Source organism: Pipra filicauda, unplaced genomic scaffold (genome assembly GCF_003945595.2).
Source record: "Pipra filicauda isolate LSUMZ 115617 unplaced genomic scaffold, ASM394559v2 scaffold231_size1239837_pilon, whole genome shotgun sequence".
Taxonomy (NCBI): Eukaryota; Metazoa; Chordata; class Aves; order Passeriformes; family Pipridae; genus Pipra; species Pipra filicauda.
Window position 1 is genome coordinate 808,818 of NW_024104345.1, and position 26,403 is coordinate 835,220.

The window sequence follows — 26,403 nt, forward strand, 5'->3', positions numbered from 1 at the left end:
CAGTCTCCTCAGAAGTGACTCCTGCCACACTCTGAGTCCAAGGTGAATGTCCCTCTTTCACGGCACAGCCCAATGCAGGAAGCAGCCAAGGGGTTCCCCAGGAGCTGCAGCCGATCTCGATCACAGAATGGTTAGGGTTGGAAGGGACCTCTGGAGATAACGTAGTCCAATCCCCCCGCCAAGACAGGGTCACCTCGAGCAGGTGACACGGAACACATCCAGGTGGGTTTGGAATGTCTCGAGAGGGAGACTCCATGACCTCCTGGGACAGCCTGTTTCGGTGCTCTGCCACCCCCAAGGTAAAGAAGTTCTTCCTCATGTTGAGGTGCAACTTCTTATGTTTTAGTTTATTGTCACTACTCCTCGTCCTGTCTCTGGGCACCACTGAACAGTGTGGCACCACCGCCTTGGCACCTGCCTCTGTGATATTTATATGCATTGATGAGACCCCCTTTCAGTCTTCTCTTCTCCAGACTAAACAGGCCCACCTCCCGCAGCCTCTCCTCATAAGAGAGATGCTCCGCTCCCTCAATAATCTTTGTGTCCCTTCGATGGACCCTCTCCAGTAGCTCCTTGTCCAGAACCGGGCACACTATTCCAGATGTGGCCTCACTAGGGCTGAGTAGAGGGTCCCTCGACCTGCTGGCCACGCTCTTTCCGATGCGCCCCAGGATACGACTGGGCCCTCCTGGCAAGCACGGGGGGCTGTCACACTGCAGTTTCGTGGACAACCTGTCACACCCCCATGGAGCCGATCCCTGCCCAGACGGGGAGGGGCGGTAGTGCGAGGTGTCCGCGCGAGCCAGCCGGGCCCTTGGTGCGCACGCGCCGCCCCGCCCCGCCCCGCCCAACTCGGCCAATCCGCGGCCGCGCCGCCACCGCCCTCCCCGCGCCCGCCGCGCGCGGGCCTCACGCGCCACAACGTCAGCGCCTTTCGCCCCGTTTTTGGAGACGCCCCCGAGGGGCCGGCGGCGCTCATTGGCCGGCGCGCGGCAGCGCATGCGCGCGCAGGGGCGCGGCTCCGCCCCGCCTCCCCTCAGCCCCTCTGCTCCCCCCGGGCCGTGTCAGGCGTGGGGCGCGCGACCCGCCGGGCGGGCCGGGCAGGAGCCTCCGCAGCCGCCGCAGCCGCCGCCGGGCGGGCGCGCTCGCCCAGCAGCGGGAGCGCAGCTCGCCTGTCCGCCCGGGCCGCCGCCGCCTCTCCTGCCCCCGCCCGGCTCCGCCATGGCCGAGACCGAGGAGCGGAGCCTGGACGACTTCTTCGCCAAGCGGGACAAGAAGAAGCGGAAGGAGAAGAGCAGCCGCAGCGCCGCCGCCGCCGCCTCCAGCGCTTCCAACGCCGCCTCCAACGCCGCGGGCGCGGCCGCGGGGACCCCCCGCCCTGCTGAGGGCGGCGGCTCTGGGGCCACCGCCGCCTCCAGCGCCGCCGGCGGCTCCTCGGCCAAGGCGGCGAGCAAGGTGCGGGCGGGGAGGCCGCGGGTTCCTGCCGGCAGGGGGCGCCGCCGCCGCCCGGCCATGCGGCGCCCGGGGCCGTGCGGGGCCTGGCGGGGAGCCCGAGCCCCAGCCCAGCCCCACCCGGGGCCGTCCGGACGGCCGCTGCTCCTGCTGCTGGTGGGAGGGTCGCGGGAGCCCCTCGCCGCGAGTCCTGGCCTGGTGGGAGGCGGGAGAGCGGGGCCCCTTCCCGCCCTGCGGTCCCTCCCGGGTTTCCGGGTGTTGCGGCCGGAACCGGGAGTTTGCGGCAGGTGCCAGCCCTGGGCCACCTGGGGCTGTGCAGCGTGGCCTGTGGACCTTGGCGATAAGATTTCCCCGGAGTCCGCTCTGTGCCTCGCTGCCAGGAAGGGTTTTACTGCCAGTAATTTTTTTTTTTTTTTTTTTTTGCTACCGTATTACAGTGCAACGATGAGAATGCAGGAGAAGCTTAAGTGCCCGTAGTTGAGTTAGTGCCTCTGTTTCTTCCTCCGCCCTTCTCTCCCCTGGCCCCAGCATCAGCACCGAACTAATGTAACTGAAACCAGAAGCAGTTATAGGATCTCTAGTGCTGTATATTTCAAAATGAATTTTAAGAAATACTCTGCTGTTTCGTAATGATGTTTAAACTGGGGAGCCTGACATATGCAGTAGCTTTCTAATGTATCTTTCTGCTTTAGACAGGACAAATAGAACCTAAGAAATTACTTCAACCTTTTATTTCTGCTTTGGTTTTTTTTGCCTCTTGATGTTGTTTTCCTTTGGGGGCTTTAACAAGTAGTAATCTAAGGATCTCTTCTCTGTTTTGCTGCTGCAAACTAAATCTTCATCTGTCCCTGTGATATTATTGTACACTCTCTGAATATAAAAAGATGGCTTGTGAAAGGGTTTTTGGAAGTCAGATACTTTGCTTCCTTCATTGTTACGTAGGGGATCAATGATTTGAGGATATTTTCTTGTGCTAGATTGAATACTGAAACCAGAAGCAGTTATAAGAGGTCTAATGCTGCATGTTTCAAAACAAATCTTAAGAAATACTCTACTGTTTCCTGATATTTAACTGAGAACTCAACAAGTGCAGTAGCTTTCTGAGTAGATCAAGGTCAGCGGTAATCTTTCAGCTGCTGTTTTACTCAATTGCTGGTAAAATAGTATGTGGCTTTGACCGAAGCTTGTACTTGGATTAGAAATAAAAATCACTGAATGTGAAAGGTATGTTAGCTTGGAAACTGTGATGTTTCCATGGAGATGGGGATATAAGAAATCTAAAAGGTTTTAGAGCTGTAGATTCATGCTCTTCCAAAAGACTGAATCTTCAGCAGATGGTGCAGTTACATGGGGTCATTTCCTACGTCTGTTACTCTAAAGCAGGTCAGAGTTTTTCTGCTGGAGATTGACAATGTAGAAGGTCCTAGCACAGGGCTCTAGAAGAAGCTTTATTCCCAGCTGTTCAGTGGAAAGGGGACTGTACCTTTGTCAGACCTTGTTCTCAAGGTCTTCCTATTTAAAGTAGTATAACTGCATTTCATGTAGTGTGTAAGAATTATGTAAACTATTAATTAGGCTGTGTGTGTCTTAAAGCTGTGACTGGGAACATTGTGAGGACTGCTTATCTGTTCTGGTCCATTTCTGGCCTACCTTAATAATCCCAGAATCTGCTAATGACACAGTAGGACAAAATTAACTCCACTTAGGTGAGTCCCTCTTTCCCCAAACATGTAATCAAACTCCTGTTTTAAAACTCTGTAGTGAAGCTCTTGAAAGATACATGTTTTTGGGTACTAAGCTTGCTGTGGTTTTGAAGCTGACCTTTTGACTGTTACAAAAACGTTTCTAAGAAAACAAGACTGTAAACATGGCTGTGAATGTGAAAAAACTAAATGTATCAATATTAATCTCTGTCATAAATCCACGGAAAGCCATTCCAGATGTTCTTTACTGTTTTGCTCATGAAATAGATGATGGAAAAGTAAATCTAAAGCTTCGTGTGCCTTCAAGCTGTCACAAAAGCTTACTGTTAGTAACAGAGAGGGCTTGCCTTGTGTTTCCCTGGTCATGACTGCACAGTCCTGTTCCATGCTTTGTGTTGTCCCTTGACTTCCTCATGGATGTTTACTGAGATGATGTGGTTTTCTTTCACTCGGACGACTTCTTTGCTGGGGCATTTCTTAGCTGTTGTAGTCAGTTAAAGTCAGCTCACAGGTGTGCCCCTGGTGACAGTACGTTAGGGGAGGAGGGCATACAATCCTTTACCCTCTTGCCACTGGTGGTCACAGTTTGGTTTCTCTTAGAACTGCACCTTTACCCTCAGTTTTCTTTGCATTATCTTAGTTACATTCTCCTTTTCTACTTTTGTTGTAAAGAAAGTTACAACTTAATTTTTCTCTTCTTACAGGAAGAGGATGATTGGAAGGAGTTTGAGCAAAAGGAAGAAATTGATTATAGTGGTCTTAGAGTTCAATCCATGCAAATAAGGTACTACTTTTTCCTTATTTTTTTTCTCCAGTATAATCATTACGTATGTTTAAAAAGAATGGATTTTTTTCTTCAGAACTGCTTCCATGGAGTCCAGTTAAAGGAAGTTTGGTACATTTCTGATAGTATAGAATTTTGCTCCTGGGTAACTTAGGTTTGACTGGTCTCTGCCAGTATACTCTTTATTTTCTAAATTTCCATTCATACTCTAGGTCTGTCTGTTTTAGTTGGGACTTAGATTTTTATTACAAATGCTTAACGTTCCCCTCCATAAAGATAGTAAAGAATTTCTCAGAGGAGTGCAGGGTAGTAATTCCCACTGAATCATTTGGCTGCTGTAGCAGTATCTGACTCCATCTGTTCAGGATCCTCAGTTTGGGAGCAAATTCCTGAACCATTGCGTCTTTATTTCAGTAAAACAAAAATACAGTTGCTAAAGCTAGTGTCCCATGATAAGATCCCACAGGACTGCATTTCTGAGTCTCATCCATGATTTCTTGTTTGCTTTTTCATTAGACTTTTCCTGTTGTCTGGTCCAAAGTAGGTCTACTTAAGTCTGTCCTGGTTAAGAAAAACTTTTCATTGGGTCAGAAAATGGGTTTTTATGACCTCAGTCGTAGCCTGAGAATGCCAGATAATGCTGGCAATTAGGTACCATGTCCAGGTATTGATGATGATCAAAATAACGTTGTCCTAAAATCATCATAACCGATGCAGTAGATGTTTTCTCCACTGTGTGAGCAGGTCTGACATACTCTTTGAATTATTTACTTTTTTGGATCACATAATTCCCCCTACCCCTTTCAGTTAACTGGTCCTTTTAGGCCATTTGCATGAATTTGGCCCACAAGCTGTCCATGCCATTGAATTGTCACGGTGGATAATCACGTCTGAATAGACAAGTAACCAGTGGGCTGCGGCTTTACTGACTACTGGTGCTGTTTGACTGGAAAGCCAGTACCTTGATTTTCCAGACAAAGGCTGGCATTTGGAATGCTTTTGATGCTGTGGCAGATTTTCAGGCACATGGAAGTTTCTGCCACAGGACTTTGTAACCACTCGTAGATTGAAGGGAAGAGTGGAGAAGTAAATGGAAGAAAAAACCACTAGAGGTTATAAATTATCCGTCTCTGGAGATCTCTTTGCTGAAAATAAGATACAGAGTATCTGACGGGGTGGGGTGTTACTTGTACTGGCTCTGTTGTAGTTAGTCTGTAGGCATCTGCTTCTGACTCTCGTTTAAAATGCGGCAGTGATGGTTTAGGCCCTTGGATCACCTTACTATGATTGTTAATGTGTTTGGATGAACAGTAAAAGGCCACTTAGTTTTCAGAAATTACAGGCATATTTTGCTGTTCTCTGATTGTTATTTACACAGAAAGTTTACACAGATCATGATTAGTAGGATTTGGTGTATTACAAACTTCTGAATTGACACTTTGCTGCTGTTGAGATCAGTGTCTGGATTTTTTTTCAACAGCCTCACCCTCCACATCTGTCACATTCTGCTACACAGCTTTCTGTAGTAGCTTTGACCAGGAAGTTATTTTGGGTCTCTTGACTATTTCTGTGCAAAATATAATAGTCTAAATAAAATACAGTCAAGCTTTTGCATAGGATTTATCTTTAAAAAATGACATATTTTACTCTCTTGTGGGTTTTTTTGATTGCCTGCTTTCAGAAAAAAAAAATCTGAGTTTGATTGTAGAATATGTGTGTATGGGTAATATGAGTGTGTTTCTCACGTGGTTGTGCCTATAGGGAATGTGAGCTCAGGACTTGCTTTTTTTCACGAATGCTCCACTATTTCTTCGTCTTGACTAAAGCATTTTGTGGAAACTGGACTTTGAGACCTTTCCTGCTTTGTCTTCTCAACCCTTTCAAATGTCTTAGTAAGGAAAAAGCCTTTAAGCTCAAAATAAGATACCAGTTTCTTTGATCACTTAGTTCAAGTTGAATTTGTCTTTTTTTGTAAGTTTTGCTTCTCAAGTACTTTTTTTTTCTTCTCAGTTGCCAAGTTATGTAGCAGTGTGCCAAAAATTGTTCAGATGGAATTACTAGTTCAGTGATTATGGGACTAATGTAGTCTGGTTTAAGCTAGTCCTTTCAGTACAGCAGCCATGAAGTCTTGTTTATGGGGATTCTGTAATCTCTGGCAAGTCTTAAACCTCTGCTTGTAAGGTACTAATGATCATTTCTTTTTTTATAGTGAAAAGGAAGATGACGAAAGTGAAAAAAGAGAAGAACCTGGTGACAATTGGGAAGAGACTGGTGGTGGTGGTGTAGATAGATCATCTGGTCCTTGGAACAAGTCAGCTCCTGCACCAGCACCTGTCATTGAACCAATTGGTAAATTTAACTCAGAGTTGTTTTTTCCAATTGGAAGTGCATCAGGTTGAATTAAGCTGCTCCCTGGGTAAAGCTCAAGGAACAGTTTTGTTCAGGCATCCATTAACATACTAGTGGCTTGTTTGGCATGCTAGTAAACAAGGAGATTTTCCTGTGAGGGCATCTGAGGAACTGAATTGAATTTAAAGTGTCTGCCCGCTACTTTAAAACACAAGGGGAAGTATTTTTTATTTCTGACTTCAAGGGGGTGGGGGGAAGCATTCTGTCTTTTCAGGAGATCCATCTACTATCCAATCTGCAAAATATCTGTGGGAAGCATTTCTGTTGATCTAAAAATACTGCTTTAACACTTCTGTGGTTGTTCAGCCAATATCTGATGTCTAACGTGGCAGTTCTTGAATAGGCTTCCATGGTTAGTAGCACGCTTTTCAAATTAGTTCTAGGATATGGAGAACATGACATTGCAAAATTGATTCTTTAACTAGGGTAGGACTTTAGTTTTTTTATTAAATACAATTTATTAGCATCAGTGGACGTAAACTACCAAGTCGTGATCTGAGTTCAGAATATTCTCTTTCGCTGAGAAATTACTGAAAAATAGTCTACTTTGTTCTTCCTTGTTTGTACAGGCAAGGAGGTAAAGCTAATTAGTCATGTTTTGATTTGACCACTGAGTATAGATCGAATTAGATGATAGCTGATTTCCTACTTCGTCTAAAATATTCGCTTCCAAAGCTCTAAAAGGTGCAAAAACGTACTTAAAAGATTTGTGGAGTTCGGTTTGTGTGTTGGTTGTTTTGTTTGTTTGTTGTTTTTTTTCTTCAGCTATGAATGTAAACCTTTTCGCTTGTGTAACTCTAGTCCTTGTAACTAGTTACAGAAGCTCCAGAACCAGTTCAGACTGGTGGTGTATACAGGCCGCCCGGTGCCCGGGAGGGTGGCAGGCCACGGAGAGCACAGCAAGGACCACCAGAAATCTATAGTGATACGCAGTTCCCATCACTGCAGTCCACCGCCAAGCTTGTAGACAGTCGAAAGTAAGTACATTCCATTAATGCCCCAAGAGACATGAGTTAACTGCTTTCTCTAAGTTCCTATTTTGTGTAGGGCTTAAGCCTGAATCTTTCCACAGAGAAAGAAGTTACTAAGAGGTGTTAACTATATTTTCTGACTCTATTCCCATTAAATAATTTTCATAGGACCTAGCTCAGTAAGACAGCCAAACAAGACTGCCAGTTATGTTATCTTTGATGACTGAAGGATTTCCCTGAAGCAAAATATTTATGCACTTGACAGCATCTGGTTCCCTGAGACACTAGCCGTGGGGAGGGAAGCTCTCTGTTACTACCTTCAACAGGCATGTAGGAAGTCTTGAGCATACTGCCTTCGCTTTAGAGTTGTGAAGGTAGCTGAAGTGGAAGAATGGGGTTTGATACAAATACAAATCCATACACTTGCTGTCTGAGCTGTGGTTAACAGTGACGAGCTCCCCGTTTTACGGAAGTGTTTTGTATTTATGTGGTGCTGAAGACTTGAGTCTCACCTGGCTTTTCAATCCTGATTTCACCATAACCTCATTGTCAATAGAAGAGATAGCTAGGCCAATACTTAATTCACTTGGGATTTTTGGGAGCTTTTTGTTGATGATTTTTTTTTTCCTTTTTGTTGTTGTTGTAGTTTGATGGGATTTTTTTCTCTCCCTGCTTGCTATGTTACTGTTTAATACAGCTTGGCAGAAGCTCTGGGGTTTTTTTTTTGGTGTGGCTTTGTGTGCTTGGCAAATGAAACATGCTGTCATTGGTGCTTTGGGGTTTGAATGGTACAAATTGAGTCAAGGTGAAATTCTGAATGAACATTCTGGAAATTGGCTTCTGCTTTCTAGAACCTATTTTTCATAATTGCACTTAAATTTACTTTTGAGAATGTTAATATTGACATTTATAATCTGAATCGTACTGGGTGGTACAATGGATAGATATTTATGTATTTTGGAGATAAGATTTGCTTGGGAATGTTTGGCTATTCTGTTGAACTTAAGACCTTAGTGTTTGTTTTATGTTTATAATGTTTTTGTTGGGATGGGGTGGAAATAGTCTAGAAATTCACAATTCACAAGCTAGTGATAAGATATTTACTGATTACATTTATTTTCCCTTAGGGATAAAGAAATGGAGAAGAGCTTTGAAGTAGTAAAATACAAAACTAGAGGTAGGGATGAGGTGTCAAAAAACCAGGCACTTAAACTTCAGCTAGACAACCAGTATGCTGTGCTTGGGGATCAGTAGAGCTGCACACACATTACAATTAAGGAATGCATTTTTGGTAACCCTTCTACTAAGGTAACTAAACTACAGCTAACAGCTATGATGAACATGCCACCTTATTTCTGCTGGATCTACTGCAGCGAGTGCAGACTACTTTGACGTAAGTGATTGGTTCTCCTGCACTATGGAAGCATAATATATTGCAACTTCTCCATTGGATATGGGGCAAATTAATGTAAATGATTGAACAAGAGTCATCAGTGTTCTTTAATTGCTCAGAAAGATACCTACAGCCAGTGGTCATTTCAAAATCTTTTTATGTTCAGATACTGAGCCTTCGTAAAGGTTGACTACCTCAGACTTGCTGCACTCATTGTGGACACCATGTGGATCACAACTTCTGGAAGAGAAGGTTACAGCTGTTTTAGTGGCCATCTGAAACTTGAAACCAGCTCTACTGGATTCCTGTCAGAAATCCTGCAGAAGTCAGCCATTTGGTTCCAATTTGCTATAACAAAGATTTAAGTGACCTTAATGACAAACCTGTTTGTTCCCCTTCTGAGGAATCCTGTCATGTGTAGCCATAGCCTACTAGAGACTTCTGGAGCATACCATACCACTCATACTATCCAAGTATAACAGAGCTGTAGTTTGTTTACCTTTTTAGACAGCTGTACAGAAGTAACTGCAAAACAAATTAAAACTCATTCAGTATCAGATTTGAGGAATGATGGGTTTGAATGGTCTGTTTGCATTAGCCATTTTCACAGTTGTCTGTTTAAGCATTTTTTTTTTTTCTATTATCCACAAAAAAAAAAGCCTGCTCTGTTTCTGGTATCAATTTGCAGTATATTTAAACAATGATAAGATGTTGTAGTGAAATAGGGTTTATTTTGGTTTTTGTCATGAAGTTTATCTTTCTCACCCTAAAGCATTGAGAGTTTTTGATTTGACACAGAAGTATCTGGACTCCAACTACAGGCTTCAGAATTTGTCCTTTAAAATGAGATACATGGCAGTAGCGATACTACATAAAAACTGTCTTCTGTCAAAAATAATTATTTGTTGAAGAGTGATGATTACTTGGTAACCGAAATAACTTAGTACGCAGAGGGATAACTAAAGCTGGTAAGCCTGATTTGTTTGGCTACTTCTGTGAAGCATGCAGGTTCTTTGAGGCAGAAATCCTCTAAGTATGATTCATAAATGGTGTTTATTCACAATCAGAAAGTTTAGTAATAATGGAAGGCATTGACTTCCTTAAGTTACTTAATTCAGTGGAAGAAGGCAAAATGGCACTGATACACTAAGAATATAGGACGTTGCCTGTAATTCTGTTTTGATGAACCAAACCTGTCAAGTACCAAAAGTGTTCTGCTGTAACTGTTTTTCTCTTCTCTGAATTCTTAAACCAGAAGCAAAATGAAGTACAATAGTGGTGTGCTCCAGTGTTGAGATTTTTCAGAGTAAATGCCAAAAAATAGACTCAAGACCCCAGGAGTTGCCAATGGCAAGAAAAACAAGGGAACAAAACAAAGTTTGCTTACGTGTGTGGGAGTACTATGTATGTGCAGAAAATGAGGATAGTGCAGGAATCACCTAGTTGGGTTCCCTTTGACTAACTGCTGACTTGCTTTAAAACTACTTTTCTGAGGCCATTGTGGATTTTGCTGTTGACTTCAGTGGGGCTGGGGTTTCACCTGGTTTTTTTGTGCACGGACTAAAACTGGCCTTGCCCTTGCAGAGTTCACTGTCTCTAAAACTTCTGCTAGAAGCTGCTATTAAAGAGAGGGCTCAAGAGACTATTCTTAAAGTTGGAGACTTCATTTGGAAACAAAACCCCGCTGAAAGACTGATACCTTGGACTCTGAGCTACGTATCTTCCTTGAAAAACCATTGTTGCCAGCCAAACTGTTGTCACAATTTCTGTGGAATTCATGGTAAATGGACATATCTCTTGATGGGGTAGAAATGTGAAGTCTTAAAACACTTTTCCTGATGATCTAAAGAGAGTGAGGTCACCAGTGCATCTGAATTGAGTTTGAGTTTCCTGTGTAGGGTAGATGAGACTATCCATTGTACCACCTTGTGGTGGTTTAATACCTCCCAGCTGTGAGTGGTATTGAATAGCAACATTGCCATGCCCGCATGGCTCTAAGCTCTGCCCTGTCTCTGCAACCAGGACATTATGCACCCCTTATTCTAAAGTATCTATGTCATGCCCAAATCTTAGACCTTTCAAGTGTGTATATGTGTGCATGTGTGTGTGTGTATATATATATATATACACACATAACTATACACAAGCACAGGTATCATTTCATTAGTAAATGGCTGTCCCCCAAGACATCTGTTGAATTCATTTAGTCCATGTCTGTGGGCTCTGTCCATCCTGGATGTCTTCCACAGCAGGAGAGCTGGTGTGCTGTCAGTGGGTTGCAAGCTGCATCAGGAGCTCACAACTGGTGTAACTGGAGCAGTCCACACTCATGGTAGTTATGACACATGGTGGTAGTGTCATTCAGCAACCAATATTACATACACAGTTCAACATTACAGACTGTTCTCACCCAAAAATCAAATCCCATTGAGGTGCGCCTAGTGTTTCCCTGTTCCTCTGTGTTACCCACTAAGTGCATCCAGGCTCTTGGGCAAAAACAGTCCTGCAGATGGGTTTGCCTTTGCTTGAGGCAGGACTAGTCCAAACTGTCTTCCCTAACTTCTCATATGCACCATGGGGACTTTATCTCCTTCTGTGGTAGGTAAGGGTTCTGATTGGGCGGAGTCAGCTGGATTGGCAGAGTTAACTAACCAGGTGGCCTTTGCTACGTATAAATCCCGATGTTTGAAGTTCTCACCACCCATTGCTTTCAAACAGTCCATTGTACATTCAGTTTTCCCAGAAGCTGGTGCATGATAGGGAATATGATACATCCACTCAGTTCTGTACTCTCTAGCCCAGGGGTCTGTGAGGCTGGTTTTGAAATGAGTCCTGTTGTCTGACTCAGTTCACTCTGGGGTGCTGTGTTGCTACAGGACTTGCTTGCTTTTCAAGGCACAGGATGGTGTTACGAGTGGTGGCATGAGGCACCGGTACGTCTCCAGCCATCCAGTGGTTGTTTCCACCATTGTCAGCACATAGCACTTGCCTTGGCGGGTTTGCAGCAATGTGATGTAATCAATGTGCCAGGCCTCCCCATATTTATATCTTGACCATCGTCTCCCATACCACAAGGGGTTTACCTGCTTGGCCTGCTTTATTGCAGCACATGTTTCACAGTAACGAATAACCTGGGAGGTAGTTTCCATGGTTAAGTCCACCGCTCAATTATGAGCTTATCTGTATGTTGCATCTCTTCCATAATGACCCTCAGGGGCCCACCAAGCCAGAAATAATTCACCCTTATGTTGCCAGTTCAGATCTACCTGAGATACTTTAATCCTGGCAGCTCGATCCGCCTGTCCATTGTGATGCTCTTCAGTAGCTCGGCTCTTGGGTACGTGTGCGTCTGCATGATGTACTTTTACAGCCAACTTCCCTACCCCAGCAGCAATGTCTTGCCACAATTCAGCAGCCCAGATGAGTTTCCCTCTGTGCTGCCAGTTGGTCTTTTTCCATTGATCCAGCCAGCCCCCAAGAGCATTTGCTGTCATCCATGGGTCAATGTAGAGGTAGAGTGTTGGCCATAGCTCATTCAGCGATACCTAAAGCCAGCTGGACAGCTTTCAGCTCTGCCATCTGACTTGATCCACCGTGTCCCTCAATGACTTCTGCAATTTGCCACATAGGACTCCATACGGCTGCTTTTCATTTTTTGGTTTGTCCCCACAATGCGGCAGGAACCCTCAGTGAAGAGAACGTGCTGCCTTTCATTTTCAGGTAACTGATTATATGGTGGGGCCTCCTCAACACGTGTCGCCTTCTCCTCCTCCTTGTCTGATGATAGTCTGAAATTTTCACCTTCAGGCCAGTTTGTGATGATTTCCAAGTTCCTGAGAGATTAGGGTTTTCTGTTCAAACTTGCTGTGTGATCAGCGCAGTCTACTTACTTCACATAGCATCAGTGGCGTGATGTGTGAAAGGGACTTTCCTTTTGAATGCCCAGCACTGGCAGTCAGGGTGCCAGGAGGAACTGTGGCACTTCTGAAACAGCTCAACCCCCTTCATAAGCTGCCAGTATCTCTTTTTCAGTTGGGGTGTAGCAGGCCTGGGATCCTTTGTATCCCTAACTCCAGGGACTGTCCTTAAGTCTCCCTGGGTACTTTTTGCCAGAGACTCCAGGAAGGACCATTCTCCCCAGCCGCGGTGTACAGCACATGTTTTTACATCCTGTCCTGATCTGATTGGTCCAAGGGCTACTGTATGAGCAGTCTCATTTGATCTCTTCAAAAGACTGGTTTTCAGGACCCCACTTGAAATGGTTCTTCTTCTGTGTCACAAGGTAGAGAGGGCTCACAATCTGATTGTACAGTGGTATATGCATTTTCCAAAAACCCACAGCCTCTAAGAAAGCCTGTGTTTCCTTCTTGCTGGTCAGTGGGGACGTAGCTGCTATTTTGTTGACCGTGTCCATTGGAATCTGGCAACGTCCATCTTGCCATTTTACTCCTAAAAACTGAATTTGCTGGGCAGGTCCCTTGACCATACTTTGTTTTATGGTAAAACCAGCCTGCAGGAGGATTTGGATTATCTCCTCCCATTCCTCAAAAACTTTCCCTGCTATGTTCCCCCATATGATGATGTCACTGATGTACAGCACAGCAAGTGTTCTGGAGCCTCACCCTTTTCCGGTGCAGTGTGGATCAGTCCGTGGCAAATAACGGGGCTGTATTTCCACCCTTGGGCCAGTCGGTCCCAAGTGTACTGGACACTTTTCTAGGTGAAGGTAAACTTGGCCTGCATTCTGCTGCCAAAGGAATGGAGAAGAACACATTATCAATGTCAGTGGTTGCACCACTTTGCTGCTTTGGACTCCAGTTCGAACTGAAGTTCCAGCATGTCCAGCACAGCAGCACTTAGTGGTGGTGTGACTTCGTTCAGGCCTTGAGAGTCCACTGTCAGTCTCCACTCTCCATTGGACTTAAGCACTGGCCAGAGAGGACTCTTAAAGGGTGAGTGAGTCTTGCTGACCACTCCCTGGCTCTCCACAAATCATCTTATGAATATGGATGTTCCAACCTTAGATACAGAGAGGTGAAGTGTGCCTCTGTCCATACATGTGGGAAGGAATTTAAGATCGAATATACCCAAAAGTGAGATTAAGATAAAAACGAGGTCAAATGTTGGTATCCAAAACAATAATTCAACTTTATTTAAACTATCAAAGAGGCAGAGAGAGAAAGAAGGAAAAATAAAAGTGGGAAAAGGTAAGAATAATTATTAGAAGCACAGAAAAGAGTGTTATCACCATCATGAACTAAACACTGGATCTCATCCTTGTTGATGAGGGGAGAAGATCTCCGTCAGGTCGTTCTCTGGTCTTTTGTCTCTGCAGCATGAGTGGAGTTCTCGCAGCATATGTTGGTCCTGCAGTGCATCCTGGGTCCAGCCAGGCTGGTCGCAGTGCTGGGGCACAGCTCATGTGCATCCATGGTGTGTGTGTCCACAGCATGTGCCAGGCAGTGAGTGTGTGTGTGTGTGTGCGTGCCCGTAGCACGTGCCAGCTGTATGTGTGTTGCAGGGTTTCCCGCCTTAGTGCAGTGCAGCCCCGGCTCACCAGAATTCGGGGGAATCTCCGCAGTCGTACAGCCACCTTATAAGCATGGGGTCAGCGTGTCCCCGCGGCTGATGTGAGGGGCAGGGTTCCCGCTTTCAGTCTTTCCATGCAAGGTGTCGGTTCATGCAACACTGCTGACGATGCACTCTTGTGGTGCATCGGTACCTGTTGTTCTTCAACCCTCGGCAATCCCACAGGAGAAGGGTTCTCTGAGAGGCCAGGCAAGGTATTCAGCTGTCTAATTTCCTCTGTCTTCATAGCAGCTATCCCAAAAGCCCTTTTGGGTCCTTGAAATACCCTCTCCTGAGGTAATCTATGCCAAGGATGCGCAAGGCCTCTCATCACAACGGGGTGTTTTTGCCATTTATTCCCAGTCAGGCTCACTGTAACCTCCAATACAGTCAGATCTTGGGATCCTCCGTCACCCCAGAAATATAGGTGGATTCTGTCCCTACATATCTTGATGGCATCAGGGTACATTGTGTGCTGGTGTCAACTAAAGCCTTATATTCTTGTGGGTCTGATGTGCCAGGCCATCGGGTCCACACAGTCCAATAGATTCGATTGTCCCTTTTCTCCACTGGAGGTAGGGCCACTCTAGTCCTGGTCATGGTACTCATTGTTCACTTCTTGTAAATATGACTTCAAGAAGATTGGACATAACATCATCCCTTCTATTCTTTCTGAGGTTGTTCTTTCTTTCAACTCACGTACCCATGCTGTTAGAGCAGAGGTGGATTTTCCATCCCTCTTCCTCATGTCTTCTGTGTGGTCATGCAGGTAAAACCACAGGTTACCTTATGCATACCCTCTCTCTCGATCAGGGAGGTGCCTGCTCCTAATAACAGAGACTCTGGTGTGTACTGGCAGGACATGGGACATTTCCTCTTTAAATTGCTGGAAGTCCTTGGACAGTCTTTCCATGGATGAGACACAGGCCTATATTGGGTAGGAGATACTTTCTTCATATAGCTGGAGTTTGGTAACCAAATTGTCCACTCTTTATTCTCCTTCCGTCCATGACATCACTGACAATGAGTTGGCATATCACGATGGCATGCTCCATAGGAACTCCTGCCACGTGATTTGGGTGCACTGGATGTCATTTGGATTTATGGGAGATTGCTCATTTGAATCCTTATAGATTGCCTCCAGCACTGCTAATTGCTCCGTGGTGGTCTGCAGGTCTTGGTGCACTAAAAGATCATACCTGCAAGATACTTTTCCCTCATGCAGAGAGCCTGCAGAGGCTGAGATTTTCTGGTCTTTTCCCAATCCCTTGGTCAATGCCTGCGTCTCAGGAAAGGGATCCTACTTGTTTGGTTTCATTACCATTTAGTGTCACACCATTGGCCACAATATCCCAGCATTGGAGCAGCCAGGTCACCAAGGGCTCACCTGACTGCGGACTGTAATCTTTTTGCCTATCTCACAGCTCACCCAGGGATGGGGATTGGGTGATTATCTCTGGCCCTGTCTCTTCCTCTGGTTGTGGGGGTCCTGCTTCCTCTTCATCGCTCACTACACAGACTGATTTGGTCTTGGATTTCTTCTTCTGTATAAGGGGTGACTGCCACTGGCACAGGTTTTTCCTCCGGTTCAGCTGCAGTTTGAGTGGCCACAGTGCTTCCTGGTCTGCTTTCCTCCTCTTCCTCTGAGAGTGCTGTCTAGTAACAAGCAGTGCCTGGTAAATAGTAGCCTGGGCCCAGCACCTTGCATAACTTCTCACCTCTCTGAAACTGACAGAGCATTTTTCTTTCAAATATTCTGCCACCTTTTCAGGGTCCTGTCGTTATTCAGGGGTGAACTTCCAAACCATTGGAGCAGAATACTCCTTCAAAGCTGGCCCATTTTCTCCCACATTCCATGCCACTCGTGACTATCCACCCCCATGGCAGGTCCCTGGGCAACATCCTAGAAATTTCTGTCCTGACTCTAAACACGGTGTAGATCACACTGACTCTAAACGTGTTGTAGACGTATTAAGGAGACATAGCAGACACAGCAACAAGAACATGCTTTCTTTAATATCCAAGTGAAATGAGAATTCAAAATTCTCAAAAGCTGTTGTAGTAGGCCTGAAGGAGGAAAAGGAGGTAAAAGGCTGGGGAAAATCATCCTCCCCTGTTCCCCCCACAGGCTGGGTACAATTAATGAATCCCCAGAGGTAGCGGCCAAAACCAGGACAGGTGAACAACACTGTTTTACCCCCACATGACCCCCATTGCCCTTGATGTTATAATACCATAGACTGATACCACACAGGACATCAACAAAGCAATCCTGATCTCTCTCTGCTTTGAAAAAGAACATTTTAAGGAACACACAGTTCATACCCTGAGGTATATGCAGGGTTAGGTACCACACCCACATGAACAGACCAAGCAACACGGTAACCAGGGAGTTCTGTACCTAATACACAAATGCTTAGATCAAGATTGTTTCCAACCCAATTGTTTCGGCAGATCCATTGTTATCTCAGCCCTCTTGTGCCTTATGTTGGGCATCAATTAAATGTGGTGGTTTAATACTAGCTGGGAATTAAACTCCAAATAAGCCACTCTTCTTATCTCCTAAGTCCTCAGCTGAAGGTTTGGCTTCCTGCCCAATGACTTTGAGTTTAATGTACTTCCACCCCTCCCCTTCCCTGTCTCCCTCCAGTGAGAGAGGGACAAAGGCAGAGACTGTGGGTTGAGATAACAATTTACTGAAAGCAAACAGCAATGGAATAAGAAACACCCAGTAACAACAACATTAATGACAAAAGTATGCAAAAGAGAAGGTGCTTTACACACAAAAGGTGTTCACCACCTCAACTGAATTGTATGTGGCCACTGAGACAAAAACAAGATGGTGGACATTCCTGTGGCCCTGCAGTGACACACAGTTATTCCTGGGACAAAGACAAGGTGGTTGACACTCTCCTTAGCCAGTGCCACATGGCCCTCCTGAGACAAAGGATGTGAGGCGTTGACTGTGGCGAGCATTCCCCATCCCCAAGAAAATGAAAAATAGTGGCGGACAAACCCCCCAAAAGCTGGATCATCCGCGTTGTGCCACCTGCTTTTCTGGACCGCTGGGCTCGGCTGTGGTCAGCAGCCTTGGTTCGGCTCAGCTGGGCTGGGCTTGGGCTCGCCATCACTCCATTCCCACACTACACCACTCAGCTCACCGCAACTTTTTTTTCAGAGCTGTGTCCTGGCTGCATTGACCAAGGAATGGGAAGGGACGGGTGGCAGAGGGACAAAGTCTTCAGCGCTGGTCACTGGAGTCCACAGTACTACCACAACTTCTCCGAGGAGGAGGGGGAACAAAATGGTGCCGCTTTGGGGTGCGCTCACCTTTTCTCCCCCCAAAGCCATGCCCCCCAATGGTGATGTGGGTGGTACAGAATAGCCCACCCAGCTCTAAGCTCCGCCCCCTTCCTGCAGCCAGGACACCTTTATTTGAGGTTTTTGGGCATGAATTCTGGCAGTTCAAGAAAACCCTGTAAAAGTCTCAAATCAAATAAAATGAAAATATACATGGATTCTGGAGTCTAATGAGTCTTTACGTTTTAGTTTGACATCATGACCATACAGTAGGTGAGGAAAGGCAGAGCATTTGGATCTCTTAAGGGACAGGCCATGGAGTGGGCAGTCAGCCTTATGGTCAGGTGGGCTCTGTTTCAGAGCTTATAGCAGTGCATATTAATACGACTTTTATTTATACATAGAAGTTTAGTTTGCTACTTGTCACAGTGTCTTCTTACTCCATCACCATGTAGGTCTGGTCTGAGATTGTGAATTGAATATGACTGAAGCTTTGATTTGCTTTTCACTTGGAAGTACCTCCGCTAAATTAAAGACTGGGGAAAAAAACCCAGCCTCTGGATGGTTGCTGTCACTAGAGTCCATCAGGTACTGATAACTAAACTGATAACTAACTATTTTGGAGATTTCTCTCAAACATATCATTCCAGTTTCTTTCTGGAGTTAACAAAGAAAAAAAAACAGAAACGTAGCAGATTTCCATAGTACAGAATGTTAAACTGTTTTGAAGTGTTCCTTGTGTTAATTATCGCTGCCAGCAACTATCAAAATGCCAGTTGTCAGTATCTTCCTTATACCAAGTAATTGTTCTGCATGCCTGAAATTTTGAAAGTCAGTCTTCTGTGGAAGCTTGGTACACTTCTGAGATTCTGAAGTCCAACTTTATCTGGTTTGTTGTTGCATTCATTCGAGGCATGCTAAGAATGCCCTTTTCATTCCTCCAAAATGCTGGTTGAAGGCTCATTCCACAAATGAAGGGTTGTCAGTTGTAGAAATGAGATTCTTGATGCCAGTCAGTAAAATGCAGTTCTGTGCTGCTTCAGGAACTCCCTAGCCTGTGGCATGCTTTCATTATAGGTTACTTGTTAACTTCCAGTTTAAAGGTTCCATTTTACTTCCTCTGGCTTAAAATAAAAGTACAGCCATAAAGTTACCAACTTGCTAGTGAAATATTTAAATGTCCAGTGCTTACTGGGAAAGGAACAATTTGGATTTGTGGTTCTCAGTGATACAGTTTGGATTTAAGGATGTTAAAATGCCAAAAAATAGATAATTTTAATACAGTTGGACTTCCCAAATGCCTGCTCTAGGAATCTGGCATCTCTATTTACTTGAGCTGATGATAAATGTAGGAGAGGATTAGTTTTGCCCCACCTCACCTGTCCTGGTTTAGCTGTGCCGGGTTTAATCTTATTCACAAATGAAGAGGAACTGACAACCAAAAGTAACTGTCTCCTGTTACTTCAGTTTTGTATTTGTAGCTTTACCAGTCATGGCCACAGCACCTCTCACAAATAGGTGAATTTGTAAGGATACAAACTGTGTTAGAGGCCTGACACCCCAGGGACTGGAGATTTGGTGCTTGACTGCCTCTGTCAGCTCTTGGAAATGCACCACACCATGGCTGAGACACCTGTACTGTTCAGCTCAGGTAAACAATATAAATTTGATTGGGCTGCACATTTTGGAGTTCACTTATCTGAGATTTTGCAATAGTAGCTTCTTGTCTTTCTAATTTCTAGATAAGAAAATCTAATTTCTGCCTGGTTAAGCAGTTTTAAATTTACTTGTGGCTTTCTGTCAAATACCCTAACTAAAATGGAGCAGATTATTAGACTAACAGGGCTTCATATGCTTTAAAGGTTGCTTATTTACAAGGTAGTAATATTACTCCAATATTGACATGGCCAGAGAAATGGATACCTCATTTCATATGATCAATTTGTTTCTGAGGCCCAAGAAACTAAATTTTACCAAAACCACTTTGAATACTTCGAAATCTTTATTAACAACCACAATCCAGGCTTTTTTGCCTGACTATAACTTAGTTCCCAAATTGTCTCTCCCTGTTTTCAGCTTTTAAATCACAAATTGGTTTTAATGGTAAATAGAGGGTTTTATTTGAGAGTATAAGAAAATAATAACATGCTTATTTAAACTTAAGATATGTGAATTAGATGTGTACAAAGGAGAGGAAATCTGACATATACTTGCAGATGTCTTCAGAAAAAGTTAAAGAGACAGCTTGTCTGTATTGAGGCTAATATGAGAGCCTATAAGCTCTAGCAGATGGAAGAAGAAATGACAGCAGAAAACAGAACTGAGGGGTCTAAGTCATAACTATCACGTATCTAAAGTTTGGCTTCTGAAGCACCAAGTGTAGTTCTACCATGTCTTTGAAGTGAAATAGAGCAGGAAGGAAGATTAAAAAATTAGTAAATTAGGGAGAGTAGTAATGATGCAAATAAAACACAGGCGGTATAAGAAGAGAGGGATTAGGAAGGCTGTTTTCTAAATGATAGTATTAAATGTATAACCTGAGGTAGGGAGTGGAGTGTAAGATGTTGGATAGGAGAAGTGCTGTGTGGGTAGGCACTGATTTCACAAGTGACAGATCCATCTGACTTTAAATCAGCAAAAATGTTTAAATTTCAGTACTTGGGGAAGGCATCCTGTTTTATTTCTTCCTTTCAAAGAAAAGAACTGGGAAAAGCTGTCCAGAGAGAAGGTAGAATTTTGCATTGGTACAAAGCTGTCTGATCTGTTGTCTAAAGAGAGAACCGAGAAAGGACAAATTCCAAGATAGTCCAACAATCTTATTAGGAAATAACTTGTGTATTTAAGAAAATTAGTTTTCACTTCTGCATGATAAAAAGCTGAGATATTGTTTCAAACAGCATCTTCTAAATGGTACGTATATCACGGGTTTATGTTCAGTTGCTTAGAATATATGTTTATACAGCAAGGTTAATGAAGTTCAGTGTTCAGTAAAGTTCTTCTTAGCCAGAATGCAAATATTAAAAATGTATCACAGTATTAATGAATCACAAGAAAAAGTAGCTCGTCTGGAATATTGGAATGGAAAGTATCATCTAAAACAACTGTGTGCACTGAAGAGAAACAAGCTGTTTTGTAGGAAGAGCATGGGAAACCTGGGACCAAGAGAGTGGGATTTGGCCTTGTTTTTCTACTGAGCTGCTATGTTCAAGTAATTTTTCACCTTGCCTCAGTTTCCCCAGCTGTACCAAAAAAACCCAACAACCTACCTCACAGGGGTGTTGTGAGGCCAAAGCTGTTTGTCAAGGGCTGGGGCTGATGAAAGGTTCTACGGAGGACTAAAAATCTTTATTAAAAGATCTTTATATTAGCTTTCATTATAGTATTTTAATACTTCTTTGGCAAAGGCTTATTTCTATAGAATGTAATATACATCCTATTTAAATATAATGTAATTAGACTTATTTTAGTATGTATGGGTAAGGGGACAGTTCAGGCTGAGTACTCTGTCTGGTATTTCATCTCTTCAATTATCTGTGCAACCCAAATGGCATATTAATATGAGGCTCTTTGTTTTTATGTGGAACATACTGAAGTCAATATTGCTATATTTTGTAAACTCCATGACTGAAATAAAATCCTGCTCACAGTTGATAGCCATCTCTTATAATGTGGCTGTTTTAAAGTTTGTTCAAATCATGTGAATCAGAGATGTTCATTCCTAAGTGGTATTTTGTCATAGAAATGTAGTTTTCTTCCCCTTCCCATGTCCTGCTCTTTATTCTTTCACATATCTAAGTTGAAGTGGCATGCAGGTACAATGGAAATATAGGAGAGAGAATAAACTTCAAAACTTGTAAAATCTGGTAGTAAGGCAGACAGTGGAGGAAGAAGGTGAAGGGAATGAACCAAAGGGAAATACTTGCCCATGGAGGGTTTCTGTGAAACAGATAAAGGAAAGAAATGATCAGAAAAGAGAGCTGAGAGGGGTAAGCAGAGGGACAGGTAAGAGAGGAAGGAATACAGATAAAGAAGAGGAGATTACCCTATTTACTATTATCTCCTGGTTTATCAGTTAACTGCAGCTGAAGGAACATGAAGTAACTTATGAATGTGCCCTTGTCTGCTGTTGCTGGTGATTTCAAGGTTCATTGCTCAGCTTTTACAGTGGGCCCTCAAATAGAAGCAGAGAACACGATGGTGGCCTGCATGCAGAAAAATTAGAGCTCTGGTGGGTCCGGGACAGAGATGAGGCCCAGCAGCTCTCTTCTCCTACTGATATTTTTATCTTTGCAGTACCTCTAAGTCAGTTGTTAATGTGCATCAGCTGTGACAATTCTCTGTCAGAATTTATTACTGTCAAATTTCAACAAACTATAGCAGTTGCTTCAGAGGAAATGCGTAACTAGCTGAATAATAAGCACTGAAGAATAACACAGGGGCTTTTTTGAATAATTATGGTGGTAACGCATTATATTCAGGTCAACATATTGGTAGGCAGCTTAAAATGACTTTGAGGTGATATCTTGTTATACAGTGGGAAGGAGAATTACTTTTAAGATGTTTATCATCTATTCCCTTCTTAAATAAACTACCTTGGTCTTACTGTCTTCCCAGCTACAAAGAGCTGCTTCTACCATTCTCTCACCTTTTTACTCCCTGTATTTTTCTAATATGCCACTTTTTTTTTAAGTTCCTGATGAAAGAGCAAATATTCATTGAGGACCTCTAAGACAAATAGATGCTGTAATATTTTTCCATATTGTTCTGTTTTTAATACAGCCTAACATCTTACTCGCTTTCTTGACTGCAACTACACATTGAGCAGATGTCTTCATCAAGCTGTCCATGGTGATGCCTAGATCGTCCCCCTGAAAGATCACAGCTAACTCAGAGTCCACCAGAGCATGTATGAGTGGTTTTAAACCTTTCCAGTATTCATTGCCTTGGGTTTATGTTCTGTTGACATTCACTTGCCCCTTAATTGCCAAGTTTACAGAGTTAGTTAGAGTATCCTGGCAATCACCATCAACCTAATAACTTCTATGGGGATTGGCTTTTGCCATCTGATGTACTGAAATCTTCAGTTTTGTGTACATAATCACTTCTCGCCAGTGATTAGCATGGCGAGCTCTTACTAATTTTTACTCAATCTGACCTTTTCTGTTGCTTTTCCTATCTCCTGTCTTCTGTATTGAATTTTCTTTCTAGCTCAGTTACAGCAATGAAGTCATTGAGTTGTAACAGTTTGCTTTATTTCAAATGACTTGTCTACAGAAAACTGTTAGTTAAGATGTTGTCATAAGCTTCCTTTTTTAAATTAAAACAAATCACTTATTCTGTATCTCTTTCAGAGTATGTACAACCATAGCAAAATTATTCAAATCATAAAAACAGGCTGATACAAGAGAAAAAAATGTATTGAGAAAGAGGTAAAACATATACAAATCTGGTCTCCCAGAGCTTAACTTCAATGGAGTTATTTGTCATGAAGTCGGTTTCATTAAACCTTTATTTGAGATCATGTCACTTGAAGTCTAGGTTGAATAGCTATCAAGTGCAAGGGAACAAGGCCCGTAGCAAACTTGTTTTTAATTTCTGGGCTATTCTCCTCCTTGTGGCAGAGATGAAGCAGATGTATTACTTGGGCTCTGGCCAGCAACCAGCTGGGCTCAGCCATTCTTAATCTAATATACCTGCTGTAGTATTCAACTGGACATTGAAACTAGGTTACAATATTTGAGATGAAGCAACACTGGAGGGCAGGCTTAGTCGTTGTGGTTTGTTTCACATCTTTATTCTCACCTTGTGCTTTAGAGAACATGCAGCTGTAAGTAGTGTTCAATCTCTAAGCACTGACTGCATTTACCAGTCATGTTACATTTATAGATACAAAGGAGGTGTTGTCAGGGCAGACTCAAGCCTGTTTATGTGCATAGCCTGCCAGTGTCTCAATATCAGAGAACCATATCCTAGAGAACAGCTGCTTTTCAGTACTGGTTGAGGAGAATGTACCTTGGATTTTGCATCCAAATAACTGTGTTTGTAGGTGTTCTATTACAGCAGTTACTAGTATTCTGTCAAAAACCAGCTGTGGCTGCTGGGGGTTTATTAAGTTGGCAAATAGGTGCTGAGGGTTTTTTTATTTTTTGAGGAAGTGCGGGGGGAAAATAGAGCTGATGAATCTGATAGTTGTTAGAATGTAGTACTTTGTACCCTCTCCCACACCTCTAAGAGACTCATCTCTGCTGCTACACTCACCAAAGGCCCGTCTTGCCACTGTAATTCCGTATTGTGTTAATTACTAACCACCCAGTAACCTTCAGGACTGACAAATTCTTCGACCATGCACTGTGTCTTTATTCTGGGAATGAGGTAAAAGGCAGACTGGCACAACAGTGTTTTCTAGGTAATTGGTTCTGCTCATTTTTTCCCTGCAACTCAAAACCCATCAAAAATCTGATTTGACCTCTCTTCACCCTAGGGTATTCCCTCCTTCTGTTCATCTACATTATTACCATGCCAAGGATTTCTTAGGTGCCTGAATTATTCACCACTTATTTAGAAAGCAGCAGGCAAGAACTCCTGTGTCTCTATCCTGCTGCATTTCTTCTGTCAGGGTTGTAGTATCACAAACATTGCAAAATTGCCTAGCAAGTAAACGCAATCTCCTTGAAGAATTGAAACCTAGAGCCTCAGAGGCTACATGGGAGCCCCATTCCCACTGAATACAGCAAAATGAAGGCAGTAGCACTGCTCACAGTACAGCACAGCTCAGCTGTGGAAAGGAGTAGGGTTGCATGACTGGTAACGTGCTAGCTTAAACAAAACTGTCTTACCTGGACAGCACGGTCTAGCCTAAAGCATTTTAATTTTTTTTTTAATGATGAGATGACTGAGGGAAGTATAGTAATAGGACATCTGTAAGTGGGGAAAAAAAAAAAAAAAAAGAACTGAATTTGCTTTCAGCAATGTACCAGAATGTCTCACCACCAGACTTCACAAGAAGAAATGAAGATAAAGCCATTTGAGTGCTTATTGTAGTGCAAAAGAATGATACTGCCTGGCTGGGAAAATGGTTTGGCTGGGAGCCCATGGAGCACAGCAGAAACTGTTTCAGCCGAGTACAATATGATCTTTCTGAGAAGCCCTGTGCGGACCCCACAGTTAACACAGGAACCTAATGGTGCCTGTATATTTATACGATTAAGTTTATAGTCATAAATTAAGTTCAAAACCTGAACTATATATATCTATTTTTTGTCAGTAGATTTTTTTTACCCTGGTTTACCTATCATGGCTTCTGCATATGACAACTTCTAACTGTGCAGTGCACACACCTGTTGTTGTCCTTTTGTCCCATGTTAGAGTAATGGTATGAAACTCTGTAAAGCACTTTCGTGATGTTTCCTGTGAAGAAAGCTGAAGAAAATAAATTTATCTTAACAGCACCAACTGAATTTATACCTCCCAAGTTTGTCTTGCTTTTGTTGTGTTCATCTCTGTGTGACATACAGACAGCAGTGTGCTGGATTCGAGGCTCAAGGCAGAAGAGGTGCTGGCTCGGCTGGAACAGCTCCTTTCTGCCTTTGTTCCCCCAGCACTCCCTCCCTGTCCTCCTGCATCCCCCCTAAGTTAAAACCAGTGTCCAACAGGGCAGTGCACACTGGAGAACAGGTAATGCTCAGATCCCAGGTTACTGGTTCCACCGGGGGTTGGTATGTGGTTGATTTTAGCTACTCCCCTTCTGCCCTGCCCCCAGGATTCACAACAGCTGCAGGAATAGTGTTTCTCCAAGACTTTAACTTTAAAGCTTCGCTAAGTGGGTCAGGGAGTGATTTTTTTATCTGTAAAGTGAGAATAGCAGCACCACCCTTACACAGCAGCTTCTGGGGACTGGGAAGAAAAAGTCACAGAAACCTTAGGTGTTGCCTGGTAATATTCACACCTATTTAAAATGCCTGCAATGCAAAGCAGCATTTCAGAGGTAGAACAGAGTGAAATACATGAAATAGTTAATTCAAAGTTAATTTATAGTTAACTCAAAACATGATATAAGGCATTAATAGCAGCATTATTTTCAGTCCATTACTGGACTTGAAACAAGTCAGATGTTTGACATCCACAAACAGCAAAAAGCATCAAGCTGTTATGAGCAAAAAAACCAAATCAGGTGATAAGACTGTAGTCACTGCAACTCAACATGGCAATCTTGCCACAGCCAAGCCTCCACTGATTGGGGCACAGATTTCACTTTTTAAAAAGAATCTAATCCCTCACATTCATTTGCAGTCCTTCCTGACAATTCCTTCAGGTCATCCTGACAGTGAGTTGCAGAGCTCACTGACAAAACATCTGCTGCACTGAAGCAGGAAGCAGAAGCAGGAAGTACAGCCTTGCACACAAAGACAAGCTGCCCTCCTATTCTCTCTCACCTGGAGACTCACAGCTCAGGTCCCTTGTCCCTTCCCCCAGCAGCAAAGGGTTAGTTCTCCCCAGCCTAGAATGATTTTCCAGGTTAAAGTGCAGGGCTTAGATGCTTGTGGCTTGGTCTTGGATCTTCGACAGATACTGGTGCAAAGACTTTCTAGAAAACGATATTCAGCAGCTAGAAAATAAAAGTAGAGTACACCCCCTGCCTTCAAAACAAGGAAGAGATGAACTGAATAGACTTCAACTGTTACTTATATTTTCCGAGACAACTCCACTGGTCCTGTGCATATGGATGCTGTGCTTTTCTGCTCAAACACACTGTGGCAATCCCAGCTGCTTAAATACAGCTCCTCAGATTCCATGAGCACAGACTAACTCAGTGCACTCACATAC

The 26,403-nt window shown here is 43.6% G+C and overlaps 1 protein-coding gene across 5 annotated transcripts; it reads left to right on the plus strand.

Moving 5' to 3' along the window:
• Positions 1–1,048: 1,048 nt before the first annotated feature.
• Positions 1,049–25,041, plus strand: CDV3 (CDV3 homolog). 5 transcript variants are annotated; one of them, XM_039381563.1, is made up of 6 exons: positions 1,049–1,455; positions 3,860–3,939; positions 6,149–6,288; positions 7,163–7,325; positions 8,447–8,496; positions 17,459–21,244. In XM_039381563.1, the coding sequence occupies exons 1-6, from the start codon at positions 1,222–1,224 to the stop codon at positions 17,644–17,646; spliced, it is 855 nt and encodes a 284-aa protein (XP_039237497.1). In that variant the 5' UTR covers positions 1,049–1,221; the 3' UTR covers positions 17,647–21,244. The 5 variants fall into 5 exon arrangements, with proteins under 5 accessions (XP_039237497.1, XP_027604369.1, XP_027604372.1 ...); XM_027748568.2 differs by lacking the exon at positions 17,459–21,244 and adding an exon at positions 8,879–10,560 and having other exon boundaries at positions 1,063–1,455; XM_027748571.2 differs by lacking the exon at positions 8,447–8,496 and having other exon boundaries at positions 1,064–1,455; positions 17,459–17,579.
• The last annotated feature ends 1,362 nt before the right edge of the window (positions 25,042–26,403 follow it).

Excerpts from the sequence above, each read along its gene's own strand:
- CDV3 (XM_039381563.1), top strand. The coding sequence starts at position 1,222 with ATGGCCGAGACCGAGGAGCGGAGCCTGGACGACTTCTTCGCCAAGCGG. Across the intron at positions 1,456-3,859 it reads CGGCCAAGGCGGCGAGCAAG|GAAGAGGATGATTGGAAGGA; the intron begins GTGCGGGCGGGG and ends CTCTTCTTACAG. Across the intron at positions 3,940-6,148 it reads GTTCAATCCATGCAAATAAG|TGAAAAGGAAGATGACGAAA; the intron begins GTACTACTTTTT and ends CTTTTTTTATAG.